This window comes from Dipodomys ordii, unplaced genomic scaffold (genome assembly GCF_000151885.1).
Source record: "Dipodomys ordii isolate 6190 unplaced genomic scaffold, Dord_2.0 Scaffold69, whole genome shotgun sequence".
Lineage (NCBI taxonomy): Eukaryota > Metazoa > Chordata > Mammalia > Rodentia > Heteromyidae > Dipodomys > Dipodomys ordii.
In genome coordinates, this window is record NW_012267285.1 from 1,227,043 (window position 1) to 1,244,176 (window position 17,134).

At 54.3% G+C, this 17,134-nt stretch overlaps 1 protein-coding gene across 1 annotated transcript in view; it reads left to right on the forward strand.

The window, feature by feature from the left end:
- Ano2 (anoctamin 2, calcium activated chloride channel) overlaps positions 1–17,134 on the forward strand; it is a 175,206-nt gene that overhangs the window by 1,904 nt on the left and 156,168 nt on the right. Inside the window, exons 2-3 of the mRNA XM_013023597.1 lie at positions 6,107–6,291; positions 7,774–8,103. Of these exons, the coding sequence (XP_012879051.1) occupies positions 6,107–6,291; positions 7,774–8,103 (515 nt within the window). The remainder of the gene's footprint in view (positions 1–6,106; positions 6,292–7,773; positions 8,104–17,134) is intronic.

Consider the following 17,134-nt stretch of genomic DNA (forward strand, 5'->3'; position numbering starts at 1 on the left):
TGCAGCTGGGTTTGCTCACGGCCCATCTCCAAGGACAGAGATGCCCACCTAGCATGTATGAATGCCAGGCCAGCGGGACTGGAGGGTAGGGGTCTGCTGTAGTCCCGGATTCTCTGTGAGTGGATGTGACCCCAGGTAGGCTGGCACGGGGCAGGAGATGTGTGTGTGTGTGTGTGTGTGTGCACGCACCTGTGTGTACATGCTTGTGTGTTCTCCATGACCATGACACTCCCGTGTTTTGTCCTTGGGACTTGACCTCAGGGCCCGTCCCCGGATGGGGCGTCTGGAGTCTTCTCCCCTCTCCGGGGCCTCAGTCCCCACGCTGACGTTGGTAGCTGGGGCCTCTGCCCTCTGAGCTGTGGGGTTTGGGGGCTGAGCCCCGGCTCTGGCTTCCGGTCTCTGGCTGTGTGTGTATTCCTCTGCCCAGCACAGCTCATCTGAGACCCCGGCCCCCTAAAGCACCCCTCGGAACCCCCATCAAAAGGCTAGAGCCACCCCAGGGGACGGGGGAGGCGGGAACAGGCCGGGGACCGAGGGAGGGGCAGCAAAAGGGAAGGTTTACCTGAGAGAGACAGGAAGTCAGGCCTCCTGCCTCTGCCATCCCAAGAGGTCTTCCTCCTCCCTCCTCCCTCCATCCTTCCCTCCCTCCCTCTTTCCTTCTGCCCCTTTCCTCCTCCCTCCCTGTTTCCCCTCCTTTCCTTCCCTTTCTGTCCTCCCTCCCCTCCCTTTCTCCATCTCTCCCTTTCTTTCCCACCTTCCTGTCACTCCTCCCTTCATCTCTTGCTTTTTCCCTTCATTTCCTTCCTCTTTTCCTCCCTCCCTACTTCTCTCCCTCCTCCCCTTCTTCTCTCCTTCCTCCCCCCAATCCCCCTTCCTCCCTCTGTCCTTCTCTCCCATTCCCTTCTCTCTCTTTCTTCTCTCTCCTTCCCTTTCTCCCTTTCCTTCTTGCCCGTTCCCCTCTCCTCCCCACTCCCCTACATCCAGCCCTTTAGCTTCTCTCAAAAAAAAAATAATTATGCAGGGCACCGGTGGCTCCCGCCTGTCATCCCAGCTACTCAGAGGCTGAGATCTGAGGATGGCGGTTCAAAGCCAGCTCAGGCAAGAAAGTCTGTGAGACTCTGATCTCCAATAAACCACCAGAAAACTGGAAGTGGCGCTGTGGCTCAAATAGTAGAGCGCTAGCCTTGAGCAGAAGAGCTGAGGGACAGCGCCCAGGCCCAGAGTTCAAGACCCATGACTGACAACAAAAAATTAAAGCTGAGCACTGGTGGCTCATGCCTGTAATCCAAGCTACTCAGGAGGCTGAGATCTGAACACTAGAGTTCCAAGAGCAATTGGGCAGGAAAGTCCATAAGACTCATATCCAATGAACCACCAAAAAAAAGCCAGAAATGGAGCTATGGCTCAAGTGGTAGAGCACCAGCCTTGAGCACAAAAGCTTAGAGATAATGCCCAGGTCTTGAGTTCAAATCCTGGGACTGGCACACACAGCATGCAAAGCAAAACAAAAACCCAGTGAACACCAAAAAACAGCATGAATTTAAAGTCGAGCAAGGGATTTGAATAGACATGTCTCCAAAAGAGATAAACCCTTAGTGGATAAAACCCGTGAAAAGAAGTTCAGCATCATTGGTAATCAGAAAACATGAACAGCAAATCTACCCGGCTGCTTCCTCTCAGGGCAAGCACCTTTCCAGTGGCCAAGGGTCTCAACCTTTACCTTGCTGTGTAAATGCTCAAGACAAAGTGAGCCTAGATCTGTGCCAGGGAGCCTCCGACATCGACATGTTCTCAGGGGCATCCGAGGTGGAGCATCACTGGATGGCCTGGCTCCTCAGGAGTCTGAGATTTGAGGATTGTGGTTCGAAGCCAGCCTGGGCAGGAAAATCCCTGAGACTCTTACCTCCAATGAACCACCAGAAAAGCCAGAAGTGGAGGCATGGCTCAAGTGGTCAAGCACCAGCCTTGAGCACAAAAGCTCAGGGACAGCGTCCAGGCTCTGAGTCCAAGCTCCAAGACGGGCACAAAGAAATAATAATAAAAGTAGGTACGGATGTATGCATTGGGGGTATTGTTTTAATAAAATCCTCAGGATCATTTATGTTCCTTAGATCTGCTGAAAAATCTCCCCGTATCCTCTTTCTAATTAATTCGTGTTTGGTGGTACTCCTGCTTGGAACTCCAGGTGGGAACTCATACCACATGAGCCACCTCTATGTATTTCCTGCTTTGTTTTCCAGAGAAAGTTAAGAGAATTTCGCTTGAGTGGCCCCACTCCCAAGTTCCTGGGATTATAGGTGTGTGCTACCACACTTGGCCCTGCTGGAATTCTCCCTAACCCCTGGCCTCTTACCCAGCTGAGAAGGTCTCAGAATGGAGCCAGGGAACCAGTGATTAGAAAGATCCATGGCTAGGTGTTAACCTCATGCCTGGTAGTTGGAGAAATGGGCAAAAGCAAGAGACCAGTGGTCTGGTTACCCCTGGAAAAAGAGAATAAGTTAGAGAAGGTACATATATACACACACATACATAAATATATACACATACATACATGTATGTGTGTATTGGGTGTGTGTATGTGTGTGCACACACGGTGTCATCTCAGGAGGCTGAGATCTGAGGGTTGAGGTTCGCAGCCAGTCCAGTCCGGAAGGGAGATTCTTACCTTCAGTTTAGTGAATTGATAAGAGTGCCCAGCCTTGTACCAAGAAGCTACCACAGAATGTGAGGCCCTGGGCATGCATGTGTGCGCACACACACACACACACACACCCAGATCCACTTGAGTGTGGCGGAGAGGACAGGGAACTCCACAAAACCTGCTGAGCAGGCCCAGTAGTGAACCAAAGCAATGAGGAGTCTGTGGGAGGAGCAGGAGAGATTATGTTTTTCTCACCAGCTCAGGATCCTGCTCGCTCACGTGAATGAAGGAGAAAACGACGTGAACTTTCAGGGTCCTGCACTAGCATGTTGATTCTGAACATTAGGGGTAAACGATCCTTCTAAAGAGATGTGGGTTTTCAGAGTGTACAGCCACCAAGGGTTTTAGCAAGCTGTCTTCTTTTCTCTTTTTACCCTGTTTTATTTATTTATGTATTTTTTTTTCTTTTCTGGTTAAAAGAGAGAAATGTGGTCAGGCACCAATGGCTCCCGCCTGTCATCCTAGCTACTCAGGAGGCTGAGATCTGAGGATCATGGTTTGAAGCCAGCCCAGGCAGGAAAGTCTGTGGGACTCTTTATGTACAATTAACCAGCAAAAAACTCTTAAGTGGAGCTGTAGCTCAAGTGCTAGACAGCTAGCCTGGATCAAAAATGCTCAGGCATAGAGTTGAAGCCCCAGGTCGAAGCGTGTGTGTGTGGGGGGTAGATATGGAGGGGAGGGAATGAATGAATTCAGAAGGGCTTTATAAAGTTGAATTTTCTTTTTGCCCTGATTTCTTTTGCCCCTCTAAATGGATTAAAAGGGAGAGCTGAGGGGCAGCGATGGCTGGGTGCCGGTGCTTTGCGCCTGGTGTCTCGGGAGGCTGAGATCTGAGGGTTGAAGTTCGAGCCAGCCCAGTCAGGAAAGGCCATGAGATTCATACCTGGAATTTGGTCAATTGTTAAGAGCACCAGCCTTGAACCGAGAAACCACACTGGAGTGTGGAGGGCCTGATGTCAAGCCCCAGAACTGGCACCAAAAGAAAGAGAGAGAGAGAGAAAAGAAGAGAGGGAGGGAGGGAGGGAAGGAAGGAAGGAGGGAAGGAGGGAAGGAAGGAAGGAGGGAAGGAAGGAAGGAACGAGGGAGGGAAGGAAGGAAGGAGGAAAGGAAGGAAGGAGGGAAGGAGGAAAGGAGGGAAGGAGGGAAGAAAGGAAGGAAGGAGGGAAGAAAGGAAGGAAGGAGGGAAGGAAGGAAGGAAGGAAGGAGGGAGGAAAGGAAAGAAGGAAGGAAGGAGGAAAGGAAGGAAGGAGGAAAAGGAAGGAAGGAGGGAAGGAAGGAAGGAGGAAAAGGAAGGAAGGAAGGAGGAAAAGGAAGGAAGGAAGGAAGGAAGGAAGGAAGGAAGGAAGGAAGGGAAGGAAGGAAGGGAAGGGGGGCAGGCAGGCTTTCTGCATTGCTGGCACCCATTGGAACTCAGCTCAACAAGGGAACCCGAGCTGGAGGGGTGGATGGCGCTTTGGCGATCACAGTAATCAGCAATAGCCCAGGCCTGCAGCCTCTTTCTCCCTAGAATCTTCTCTCCCCATTCATCCATCGTCAGGCGTCGGTTTCTCTTTCCTAGACGAACCTCCCAAACAGTGGTGTTCTCTGAGGGCCCAGCCTCCTCGCCCCTTCCTCAGAGCCCAGAGCTCTGAATCTCGTTCAGCCCCCTGCCCCTGCTGTGTTAGGCGAATGGATCTCCCTACAGTGGATGGAAGAAGAGATGTGACAGATCAGACACTCCTTCCTCTCCCCACCCTTCCCTCCTGTCCAGGTGTGCTGGGAGCCTGCTGTGAGGGGGTGGGACCTAGAAAGGGGCGGAGCCAGGGAATGGCCAGGTGTGCTTGGAAGAGGGGGGCAGGGGGCGGAGCCACTAGGCCCAGAGGAGATGGGGACCACGTGGAAACAGGCTCTGGTGTTCAAACACCTCGGAACTGGAGCCACTCAGGTCGGGTTTTCAAAATGGCGACTGGGAAGATCTGTGGGTCGTGGGGCTTGAACTCAGGGCCTGGGCGCTGTCCCCCAGCTCTTCAGCTCAAGGCTAGCGCTCTACCCCTTGAGCCACAGCACCACTTCTGGTTTTCTGGTGGTTCCTGGGAGATCAGAGTCTCACGGACTTCCCTGCCCGGGCTGGCTTTGAACCGCGATCCTCGGATCTCAGCCTCCTGAGTAGCTGGGGGTGACAGGCTGGAGCCACTGGTGCCTGGCTTAGTCCGGGTTGGTGCTGGGGGTATTCGGGTGGGAAGCAAGGAGGAAAGCCACGCTGGGTTTCTGGCGCAGGGTGGAGATGAGCACTGTGGAGGGAATTCGGGGAGTTGGTGGGGGTGAGATCCCCACTCTGGCTTGGGGTGTGTTGGCCTGGGGAGGCCCCGAGACACCCCCGGGGTGAGGTCAGGAGGCAGGCTCAAGCCAGCAGTGCCAGGTGCGTACAGGAGAGTTCACGCTGAAGGGGACATTTGGGTGGCTACTTGGGGGGAACCTCCTGTCGGTCTCGGGGCGTGAGACCCCGCACAAGCTCTTTCCTCGCTCTCCATGTGCTCCTGGTCTTTGGTTCTAACTCTGCTTCCATGCGGCGTGTGCCCTTCCCCAAGCCTGCAGCCGTGTCTGTAGAACGCAGAACAACCTTCCCTCCCTCCCTCCTTAACTCCCTCCTTCCCTCCCTCCCTCCTTAACTCCCTCCCTCCTTAGCTCGCTTCCTCCCTCCCTCCTTTCCTTCCTTCCTCCCTCCCTTCCTTCCTTCCTTCCTTCCTTCCTTCCTTCCTTCTTCCTTCCTTCCTTCCTCCCTCCCTTCCTTCCTATCTTCTTCCCTTCTTCCTTCCCTATCTTCCTCCCTTCCTCCCTCCCTCCCTCCTTTCCTTCCTTCCTCCCTTCCTTCCTTCCTTCCTTCCTTCCTTCCTTCCTTCCTTCCTTCCTTCCTTCCTTCCTTCCTCTCTCTTTTCTTTCTATTTTGTGCCACTCCTGAGACTTGAACCCACGACCTGGTCACTATCCCCTGAGCTTTTTCACTCAAGACTAGCAATTTTACTCCTTGAACCACAGCTCCACTTCCGGCTTTTGGGTGGTTCCTTGGAGATCAGAACTTTCCTGCCCAGGCTGACTTGGAACCTTGACCTTCAGATCTCAGCCTTCTGAGTCGCTGGGATGACAGGTGTGAGCCACTGTGCCTGGCGCCAAAATCCAATACCTTTATTCTAGTTGCCTGACTCATTTTGGGGGAAATACTGTCTCCGTAGGTGTGTGTGTGTGTGTGTGTGTTGGGGAGGTCCAACTTCATTTCACTGTGCCGTAGCCGATATGAACTTGGAGCTCAGGCTGCAAGAGAACAGGCTATTTTCTCGGGTGGTCTTCTCTCTCCCTTGCCTCAGTTTCTCTGTATCTCAAGTTTCCCACCGACTGAAGTTGTTCTCTCTCTCTCTCCCTCTTGCTCAGATATCCCTCTGCTCCCTGGTTCTCCACGCCGGCTCAGCCCTCGGACTGTGGCCAGAGGAGGCCAGGGGTCCAGACAAGGACAGCACTACCTGAAGGTGCCAGGGTCCCAGGCCTCCGGGCCCCAGGGCAGCCCCAGCCAAGACCCAGGCCGGCCGTCCCCGGGAGACAGCTGCCACAGCAGCTCTGTAAGTACAGGGACAGGTGGGGGGCCCTCCAGATGGCCCCCCCAAATGGGGGCCCCCCCCGAATCCCCCCTCAGCGTATCCACGTATGAGCAGCTCTGGGTGTTGTCTGTTTGTGCGTGACGATCCCCTCTTTCCTCGCCTCTCTTCTGGAGTCGCACGCGGTTCCTCCCGGTCTGAGGAGGCCCAGAAAGGCGACGGGTGGGAGAGGCCAGGCCATCCTGTCTCTAAGCCCGGGAAGCGGGTCGGCTCTGCCGCCGCGGCTCCCAGCACGCTCCCCTGTGCCCGGTGCTCCATCTGGTTGCCCAGGTGACTTCTCAGGTGGCGGCAGAGGCAGTTGGGTCTCAAACCAGTAATCAACAGGGGAACACCCCGAGGGAGGGAGGCAGGTCCCTGCCCTGCGCCACCTCGCTCTCAGCCTCCCTCCCTCCCTCCCTCCCTCCCTCCTCCGCTGCTTTTCCAGCTCCCACTCTGGTGTGGAAGGAGCAGGAGGCTGTTTCCCCAGTGCCATCGGGCCGAGCCTGGCCCAGGGCCTGAGAGGGCGGAGGATGTGGGGCTGAGAGGTGGGGACTTGGAGCTCCAGGGTGGGTTGGAGCCTGGACATTGGCCATTGTTCCAATGGACCCAGAAAACCTGCCAGTGAGTATTCTGTGTGTGTGTGCAGATAAGTAGAGTTGGCTGATGTGGCTATCTGGATGAAGGTGAGCGTGTGTGTGTGTGTGTGTGCAGATAAGTAGAGTTGTGGGCTGATGTGGCCATCAGGATGGAGGTGAGCGTGTGTGTGTGTGTGTGTGCATGTGTGTGTGCGTGTGCATGTGTGTGCATGTATCTCAAGTCCCTGCAATTGTGTGTGTCTGCATGCCTTCCTCTGTGTAGGCAGCACCAGCTCAGGCGGATGTGAGTTGGGGAGACTGTTTATTCCAGGGATGGTGGTGGTGTCGGTGTGTGTGTGTGTGTGTGTGTGTCCGTGTGAGGAGTGTGTGTGTGTGTCCGTGTGAGGAGTGTGTGGGGTTCTGGGGGGGACAGGCTGTGGGTGCTGCTGTAGATGCTGTGTATGTGGGAGAGAGAAAGTGTGTGTGTGTGTGTGTGTGTGTGTGTGTGTGTCAGGGTCAGATGGACATGTGGGCTGTGTGGGGTGTGTGTGACAGGTGAATTTAGCTGTGACTGGTGAATTTAGGTGAATTTAGGTGTGACAGGTGAATTTAGCTGTGACTGGTGAATTTAGGTGAATTTAGCTGTGACAGGTGAATTTAGGTGAATTTAGGTGTGACAGGTGAATTTAGGTGAATTTAGGTGTGACAGGTGAATTTAGGTGAATTTAGGTGTGACAGGTGAATTTAGGTGAATTTAGATAAATTTAGGTGAATTTAGGTGAGTTTAGGTGAATTTAGGTGTGGCAGGTGGGTTTCGGCTGGTCATCTGACCCGAGGGAAGCCCTGCTCTGTCCCACCGGTCCTCACGGGCGCGTCCCCTCTGTCCGGCCAGGTGATCAATAACTACCTGGATGCCAGTGATCCGGTGTCGTCCGAGGCCCGCCGGAGCCGCATGCACTTCCACGACAACCAGAGGAAGGTGGACTACGTGCTGGCCTACCACTACCGCCGGCGCGGGGCCCACGCGGGCCCCGGCTCACCCGGCCGCGCGCTGGCCGTCATCTCCAACGGGGAGACGGGCAAGGAGCGCCAGGCCGGCGGCCCCGGGGGCGACATCGAGTTGGGGCCCCTGGACGCCCTGGAGGAGGAGAGGAGGGAGCAGCGGGAGGAGTTTGAGCACAACCTGGTGGCGGCGGGACTGGAGCTGGAGAAGGACGTGGAGGTGAGGCTGGCTGGAGGCCGGAGACTGGAGGCCGCCGAGTGGAGGCTGGCGGGGGGGGGGGTTCCTGGGTGAAGAGCTGGTTTGTTCGTTGGACTTTGGATCTAAGTTTCTCTGTGGGGATGTAAGGCTCTCCATCACTGGCGAATGCACAGGTTCGAGACCCTCTGAAGGGGGCGATTTGGGACATTCTGGGGAAGCAAATGGAGCGTCTATTCAGACAGACTGTATCAACTTGTCAGCAAGAGGTTGCCTGGTCTGTGATCAGCAGCAGTAGGGAATCACTCACTAACATATTTGCCCATCCATTCATCCACCCACCCATCATCCATCCATCCACCATCCATCCACTCATCCATCACTCACCAATCATCCTTCATCCATCCATTCCTCCATCTATCCATTATTCATCCATCTACCCACCTATCTATCCATCATCTATCTTTCCTCCCCTCCCTCCATCCAGCCATTCATCCACACCCCCATCCATCATCCTTCCTTCCACCCATCTATCCATTCATCGTCAATCCACCATCCATTCACCATCCATCCATCCATCCACCCTTCTATCCATCCATCATCCCTCATCCATCCTACACCCATTCATCCGCTCTCCCATCCATCCATCGCTCATCCATCCATTATTCATCCATCCACCATCCACCCACCCATCCACCCATCTATCCATCTACCACCCATCATCCATTCACCCACCTACCCATCCATCTTCCTTCCTTTCACCCATCCATCCATCCCTCATCCATCCATCCCTCATCCATTTACCCACTTACCCACCAATCCACCCACTCATCCACCCACCCACCATCTATCCATCATCCACCCATCCACCCATCCATCATCTACCCATTGACCTGCCTACCTGTCTATCCACCCATCCATTTATCATCCACCCACCCATCTACCTATCCATCCATCCACCCATCCACCCATCCATCCACCCATCTACCTATCCATCCATCCACCCATCCACCCATCTATCTGCCCATCCACCCATCCATCCATCCGCCCATCCACCCATCCATCCACCCACATCTTCCCCTGCTTCTTGACTTATCTTTGCCATTTCCTCTGAACACTTCTCACTCTGTATTTCTGGCCACCGGCCTCATCTTGGTGGCGTGGCACTCCTACGTGAAGTAATTTGATGGGTTTATGGGTGTTTTCTTTTGCTGTCATGGGATTTGAACTCAGGGCCCTGTGTTTGCTGGGCAGGCACACAGCCAGTCCTCTAGTGCTTTTTGCTTTCGTTATTATTTAAATAAGATCTTGCCTTGTTTTGCCTGGGGCTCGCCTGGCTCACGATTCTCCTCTTCACTCTTCCCTTAGCTGGGTTGACTCCCAGAGGCCACAGCACCCGGCTGTTTTGTTGAGATGGGGTCTCGTGAGCTTTTTGGTGGTTGGGTGTTTTTGCCTTGTCTAGCCTCAACCTGAGATCCTCCTGGTCTCTCTGCCTGCAGAGTAGCTGGGATTGTAGGCATGGATTTGTGAGTTGTTGTGGTTTTAAATCGACAGTTCACTAGCTCTGTGAAAGGAGGGCTCTGTGTATATAGTTCACTGCTGGGACCTGTCTCATTGCCTCAAATAAATGAATGGCCTCTCAGACGCTGTCATCCCAGCTATTCAGGCTGAAATCTGAGGTTCATGGTTCGAGGCCAGCCTGGGGAAGTAAGAGTCTGTGAGACTCTTAACCTCCAATCAGTCACAGAAAAAGCCAGAAGTGGTGCTGTGGCTCAAGTGGTAGAGCGCCAACCTTGAGCAAAAGAAGCTCAGGGACAGCGCCCAGGCCCTGAGTTCAAGCCCCAGGACTGGCTTAAAGCAAAAGTGCCAGGCTAAAGAAGATCAGGTGCCATTCTGACTTGAAATCTGTTTTGTAAGATTTAAATAAATGTTGTCTTTTTCTTTTTCTTTTCTTTTTTTTTTTTTTGGTCGGTCCTGGGGCCTGAACTCTGGGCCTGGGCGCTGTCCCTCAGCTCTTTAGCTCAAGGCTGATGCTCTACCACCTGAGCCACAGCGCCACTTCTGGTTTTCTGGTGGTTCATGGGAGATCAGAGTCTCAGGGACTTCCCTGCCCGGGCTGGCTTTGAACCACGATCCTCAGATCTCAGCCTCCTGAGTAGCTGGGATGACAGGCGGGAGCCACTGGGGCCTTGCTGGAGTTTTGATGTTTGAAACCCAAATATCACTTAGTGCTTCTGTCGGGAGTCTGCTGAGCAGTGAGGTGCAAGGTTCTGGTGTGTTCTGAGGTCTGGGCAGTGGGTGTTAGCCATGACCACCATGGTAATGAGATCTGCATCCGGGCCCCTAGGTCTCAGGGACCAGCAGGCTGGGACTGGGCTCGGGGCTCAGGTGGGAATAGTATGCACTGGGTAAAAAGGTGGGCACCCGCAGGCTGATTAGATATGCTCACATCCCAAGCCAGGCTTCCGGGAGCCTTGATCTCGGTTACTCTGTTCTCTTGGATCAAAGTTTCCTTATCTGTCAAGGGAGGCTAGAACATTCTTTGCTTGGTTGTTACAAAGGAGAAATGAGAGTAAGTATATACAAAGTGTCTGGAACAGAAGCTGGGAATAATTGCTGCTGCTACGGTTGTTGTTTAGCCAATAGAGATGCAGAATGTCTGGTTACATATGAGGTTCAGATCAACAGGGCCTACTCTGTGTGTGTGTGTGTGTGTGTGTGTGTGTGTGTGTGTGTGTCCTGGGACTTGAACTCAGATCCTGGGTGCTGTCCCTGAGCTCCTTTCTGTTCAAGGCTAGTGCTTTACCACTTGAACCACAGCTCCACTTCTGGCGTTTTTGTTTTTTTTTTTTTGCTGGAGATCAGAGTCTCATGGGCTTTCCTGCCCGGGCTGGCTTTGAACCTCGACTCCTCAGATCTCAGCCTCCTGAGTAAAAGCTAGGATGACAGGCGGGAGCCACAGGTGCGGGGTTAAACTCTGAACCCTGAGTTTGCTCCAGTAATATACATGGCCTCACCCCTCATTATTCCCATTCACGTCTCTGCCATCTTTTTTTTTGCCCCCAGATACCATGCTTGTTTGTTTTAATATATCAGTGGCCATTAGATGTCCCCGGCTTTGATTTGGAAACAGGAGGGCTCAGAGCTCGCCCTTGGGACTGACTGGTGTTAGATGAGATATGACCTGAATCTTCCCATCCTCAGCTCTCCTCAACTCGGAGGGGGGACAGGCGCGTCACCGGTGCCCCCTCTCCCCACCATTCCACCTCTGTGCCCGCTCTGCCATTCCAGAGTTTCCCTCTCTCTCTGCGTTCTTCTCAGCCTCCTGAGTAGCCAGGATTATAGGCGTGATCACCGGCGCCCGGCTGTGTAATGACGATGAGTCACGTACAGAGCCCAGTTCATGGCCATTCTCCACCCCTGGCACCTTGTGGCTGGTCCACCGGAGAACCTTCTCTTCGTTCCTCTCCGCCTCCCCCCCCTTCCTTCTCTGCTGCCTACTCCCTCCCCAGGCCTCCTTTCTAACCGCCTCCTAAAAACACGGAGAGCGCCACTTTGCTGCACGCAATTTGCCGTTTCCTTTAAAAAAACACACACACACAACAAAAAGATCTCATTGTTGAGAACAGTCATGGATTTTTGCAGCCAAATGGGAGCTGGTACAGAGCGTTCCCGAGTGCCCACCCCGTGCCCGGCCCTCTCTATAATCAACCGCGTGATTAACGCAGCACCTGCCTGGCGGATTGCGACACCTGAATCGGTGCTCGATTCACCTTTCCTTACGCCCCCTCTCCCCTTTTTTTTTTTGATTTTCACTAAAAACAAGACTGGCCTTTCTTCTCCAGTGCCAGGCTGGGGCGCCTGTGGCGGCCGATCCTCTGATCCTCCCCCCTTCCTCAGCCTCCTGAGGGCAGCTGGTGGGTTTTAGGATTTTTCTGGCAGGTATGCATTCGTGAGTTCCATGCAGAATGAGCTATTTATGTTGCCAGGATGTGCACGCAGTCTGGGCCGGCCCAGAGCTCTCTGGAGACCATTCTGCAGCTCCTTGGTCCCTGTCATTTCCAGATCGTTGGCGTGCTGCACGCCCACCGGCCTTGCTCAGTATTTCCGACGGGCGTGCAAGCGTGCCCAGCTGCCTCAGTTTACCTGGCCCTCCGCTCACAGGGAAGGACACTGAGAGATCTGCACTGTGTGCCGTCCAAACAAGGTGGCGAATGGACTGTCATGTCTTCCAGGGCTTGGCGCTCTACCCCTTGAGCCACAGCGCCACTTCTGGTTTTCTGGGGGTTCCTGGGAGATCAGAGTCTCACGGACTTTCCTGCCCAGGCTGGCCTTGAACTGTGGTCCTCAGATCTCAGCCTCCTGAGTCGCTGGGATGACAGGCGGGAGCCACCGGCGCCTGGCTCATTCACCATCTGGGGCGGGAGACCAAGATCCTGAGCAGCTCAGGAGCTCAGCAGGTGCTCAGGTTGGGCGTTGGAGAAGCAGCCAGGCATGGGTGCCGGGCAGGAGGGTAGGGCAGGGCCTGGTCACGTGATGTGGGGGGGAGGGCAGGTGGGAGGGCTGGAGAGCAGGTGTGGCACGTTGCACACCTTCCCTCCTCCCCCTGGGGATCTGATTTCACCTGAACTTCAAGACAAATGGGGTAGAAATGGGTTTTTACCAAAGACCCATAATAATAATAACAACAGCAGCAGCAGCAGCAACAATAATAATAATAATAGTAGAGTTAGCCTCACAGATCGAGAGAGAGTGCTGTGCATTCAAGGGTCTCTGAGCAAATGGCTTAGAAGTCATCGTCTGCCCTGTGATTTTGTTGGTGTGCTTTGGGCAGGGTACAGAAGCGCTGTGAGTTTCTCTGTTCCGTCCTTCCTTTTTTATCTCTGTGTGTGTGTGTGTGTGTGTGTTTCCCAGTCCAGGCTTGAACTCAAGGCCTGGGCGCTGTCCCTGAGCTTCTTTGTGCTCAAGGTGAGCACTCTACCACGTGAGCCACAGATCCACTTCTGGTTTTCTGGTGGTTCATTGGCGATCAGAGTCTCACGGACTTTCCTGTCCAGGCTGGTCTTGAACCGAGATCCTCAGATCTCAGCCTCCTGAGTAGCTGGGGTGACAGGCGGGAGCCATTAGCACCCATCTTGGAAGTTCTTGATTTAATCTACAGTTTTAGGAAGGGGGTGAACTATGTTGGGTGTAACATGTGTGTGTGTGTGTGTGTGTGTGTGTGTGCCCCCGTGTGCATGTTTGTTACATCTTTTTAAGGGGATGGTGTGTAGCCAGGAGGAGCGATTCTGCTGGAGTTTGAACCCCATCTGCAGTTCAGATCTCCTGGGATCTTGGTCGGTCCCTGGGGGAAGATTCACCCACTCCCCTCCACCCCCAGCATCCACAGCGGCTCCCAGGGGCAGCCAGGAGTCATTATTCCAGAGCGAGATTAGGGGCGAGGTAGAGGGTTCCTTATTCTTCCTTCTGGGGGGGGGAGTGGGTGGCGTCCAGAGCCTCCAGTCACCACACTCGGGCCTCTGGCCTCCGGTGGCCTCCTCTGCCCACTCGGGCTGCTCCACACCGCCAGGCCAGCCCGCAGACCACGCTCCCCACGTGTCTCCCAGACGGCACACAGAGGCTTGCCCTTTTCACTCTGGCTCCTCGGGAACTCCTGTGAAGCCAGAGTCTCTTGTCAGTGCGCCTGCCCCTCACTTTAGGAAGCCTTGATGTTAGGTTCACCTGTTCCCCTGGTGGTCTGAATTATCTTGGGGGGGTCCACAGCGAGGGGAGGGGGGCTGGATGAGGAGAGGGGTGAGTTTCTGGGCTCCAAAGTCCTCTCAGGAATGACTGTGGTCATTACCAGGGTCACGGGGTCCCCAGGCCGTGGCTCCCTGCTCTCCCAGTGTGGCCCCATGGCTCCTTTTAAAAGGAGCCCCCCCCCGCTCCTACCTCACCACTGTTTTGATCCCCAAAAAGGGAGAGAAGGAGGTCCCTGAGCTTTTTTTTTTTTTTTTTTTGGTCAGTCGTGGGGCTTGAACTCAGGGCCTGGGCGCTGTCCCTCAGCTCTTCAGCTCAAGGCTGGCGCTCTACCCCTTGAGCCACAGCGCCACTTCCATTTTTCTGAGTGGTTCATTGGAGATCAGAGTCTCATGGACTTTCCTGCCCGGGCTGGCTTTGAACCACCAGGGGCCGGCTGGTTCCTGACCTTTGATTTGCCACATCTCTTGAGGATTTGGGAGCCACAGAAGTTGGTGAAGGAAAGCATCGGGATGGAGGAATAGGAAAAATCAAAGACTTACCAGGATGCCATTCAAGGGAAAATGGCGGGTAGCTACACCAGGATCACAGTACCCAGTGCAAGTTTATGGTTTGGGCCACTTTTGATTGGCTGTCTCATTTTCATGGGCCTTGCTGATTGGCTGTCTCCTGACCTTGCTGATTGGCTGTCTCCTTTTCCATGGGCCTTGCTGATTGGCTGTCTCCCTTTTCATGGACTTTGCTGATTGGCTTTCCACAACTTGGATCAAGGTAGTCTTCATCAAAATTAGAAAACAGCTGGGCACTGATGGCTCCCGCCTGTCATCCCAGTCACTCAGGAGGCTGAGATCTGAGGACAGCAGTTCAAAGCCAGCCCAGACAGAAAAGTCCATGAGACTCATCTCCAACGAAATACCAGAAAACCAGAAGTGGCGCTGTGGCTCAAAGTAGTAGAGCACCAGCCTTGAGCAAAAGAGCTCAGGGACAGCGCCCAGGCCCTGAGTTCAAAACTCATGACTGACCAAAACAAGACAAAAACAACCTGATGTTTTCCCAGATTCACTGATCAATTACGTTAATTAACCTTAAAATTTCAGCTCACATTTGTTCTGACATGTAATTTCTTTTAACCTAAACTTTTGGGAGCTGTTCCTCTTGGCCTCCCCTTCACTCTGGGAGGAAGGGAGAATGGCAAATCGTGTTTCATTTCAGACTTAGCTTAGCTTCTTGTTTTCTGTTTCATACAGGAATAGATTCTTTGTGGCTAGTTTGAGAGTTGTACTTAAGCGCGTTGGCTTTCTTTTGTTGTTTGTTTTGGAACTGGATTTGAACTCTGGGCATCACACTTGCAAGGTTGGTGTGATCCTGCTGAGTCAAGCCTCCCACGCTGGTTTTTGCTGATTATTATCAGGTTAAAGCCTCCCTTCCCACCCTGGCACACACCTGAGCTGTCCACCCACTTTGAGGCCTCCCATCCTCACGGGGTGCACAGACCCTCACAAGGGTGATGGAATCTTGTGGATGGTTTTTATCTGGGCTGGCCTGGACCTCTGTTTTTCCCAGTCTCAGCTTCCTGCGTGGCTTGGGCCGGCATGCCTGTACCAGCGTGCCCAGCCACGTGTCGAAATGGGATCTTGTGCACTTTCCTGTCCCGGCTGGCCTCCAGCCACGATCCTCCCTCGCCCAGCCTCCAGGACCTCCACGTTAGGTTTTTGCAAGGGACACACACGCTCTTGGGTATTCTGCCTCTCCAAAGCCTCACATTGTCCAACCATGCTGACTCCGGATCGGGGTGAAGGAAGCGGGGCTTGGCCTTGGTGGGTTTATGTGTGATGATGATCTCTCTGCAGAATTGGTAGTGATGACTTTGTGTGTAGCCAGGCCACCGGCAACAAGGGGCCGGGGTTGTCCAGATCTCCTCCACCTTGCCTGATTGTGTGTGTATGTGTGTGTGTGTGTGTCTTGATCCTAATAAAAAAACAGAGGATCGTTCATGATGGGAATGAAGGCGGAGCGGTGGGCAGGGGGCACTAGCCAGGCTTCTGGAAAGGATCCTGGTGAACTTGGCGTGGGGGGGTCTTTCCGCCCCTCTGAACTTGCCCAGGGACTCACAGATCACAGCGTTTGCTCTCTCTAAGCAAGATCTCAGAAAAGCCCCGGCCCTCGCTGATGCCCGCAGAGCCTGGGCTCCCGTTGTGGGGCTGGCTGGCCATGGCCGGCCCTGGCAGCTGCCCATCCTGGCAGTTCCGGGGCTGGAATCGGGGCTCGCAGGCGGTGATGAGCCGATTGCTGAGTTTCCAGGCTGTGGTCTGTCTGGCTGTGGAGCCCTTCCAGGATTGAAGACCTTTCTCTTAGGTTCATCCATTGGAGGGCTCAGGGAGGCCAAAGGGGGCTTCGTTAGCATCTCTGCGTTGTGTGTGGGGGAATAGAAAGTCAGAAGGGGAACAGGAAGTCAGAAGGGGGTAACAGGAAGTCAGAAAGGGGGTAACAGGAAGTCAGAAGGGGCAGCAGGAAGTCAGAAGGGGGAACAGGAAGTCAGAAGGGGAACAGGAAGTCAGAGGGGGACAGGAAGGAGGAGGGAGGGACGCCGTGGCTGCTGCTGCTGCTCTCTTCTGTACTCGCAAACCCAGCGGCCGTGAAGATGAAGGACGGCCGGTCGTGGTGAGGGTGATTTCTGCCGTCCATGCAGCGCTCGGGCCGTCAGCCACCTGGAGGATCCATGTGCACATGAAACGAGGCTGCGCCCAGTGACCCGGGCCTCGGGTCGGGCTCTGCAGCACTGGCCTGTGGTTTTTTATGTGTGTGTGTGTGTCCGTCTGTCCGTCCTCAGGGCCTGGGCGCTGTCCCTGAGCTTTTCTTTACTCAGGGCTAGGCCACAGCTCTGCTCCTGGCATCTTGCTGGCTCCTTCGTGATAAAGAATCTCATGCCTTTCCTGCCCAGGCTGGCTTTGAACCGCGATCCTCAGCTCTCAGCCTCCTGAGTAGCTGGGATGGCAGGCGTGAGCACCGGCGCCTGGCCCAGGTGACGATGATAATTTTACACAGCCGTGGTGCGTGGTGGATATGGCTTCTGCCCCTCGTCGGTGGAGGGACACTCTCCAGGCTCCCAAAGGGTCGCCCAGAGTCGTCGATTCTCGTCCTAGTTACTGAAAGCCTGGAGAGCGGGGACTGCGTTGCATTTGTTCATTCACAGCATACAGCCACGGCCCCGGCCCCAGCTAGCCTCCACCTGCCCACCCGCAGCCCGGCTTTGGCTTTTAAATCAGATTACACTAGTGCCAGAGTGCTGTATCAGCCAGCAGAGGAGGAGGGGAAG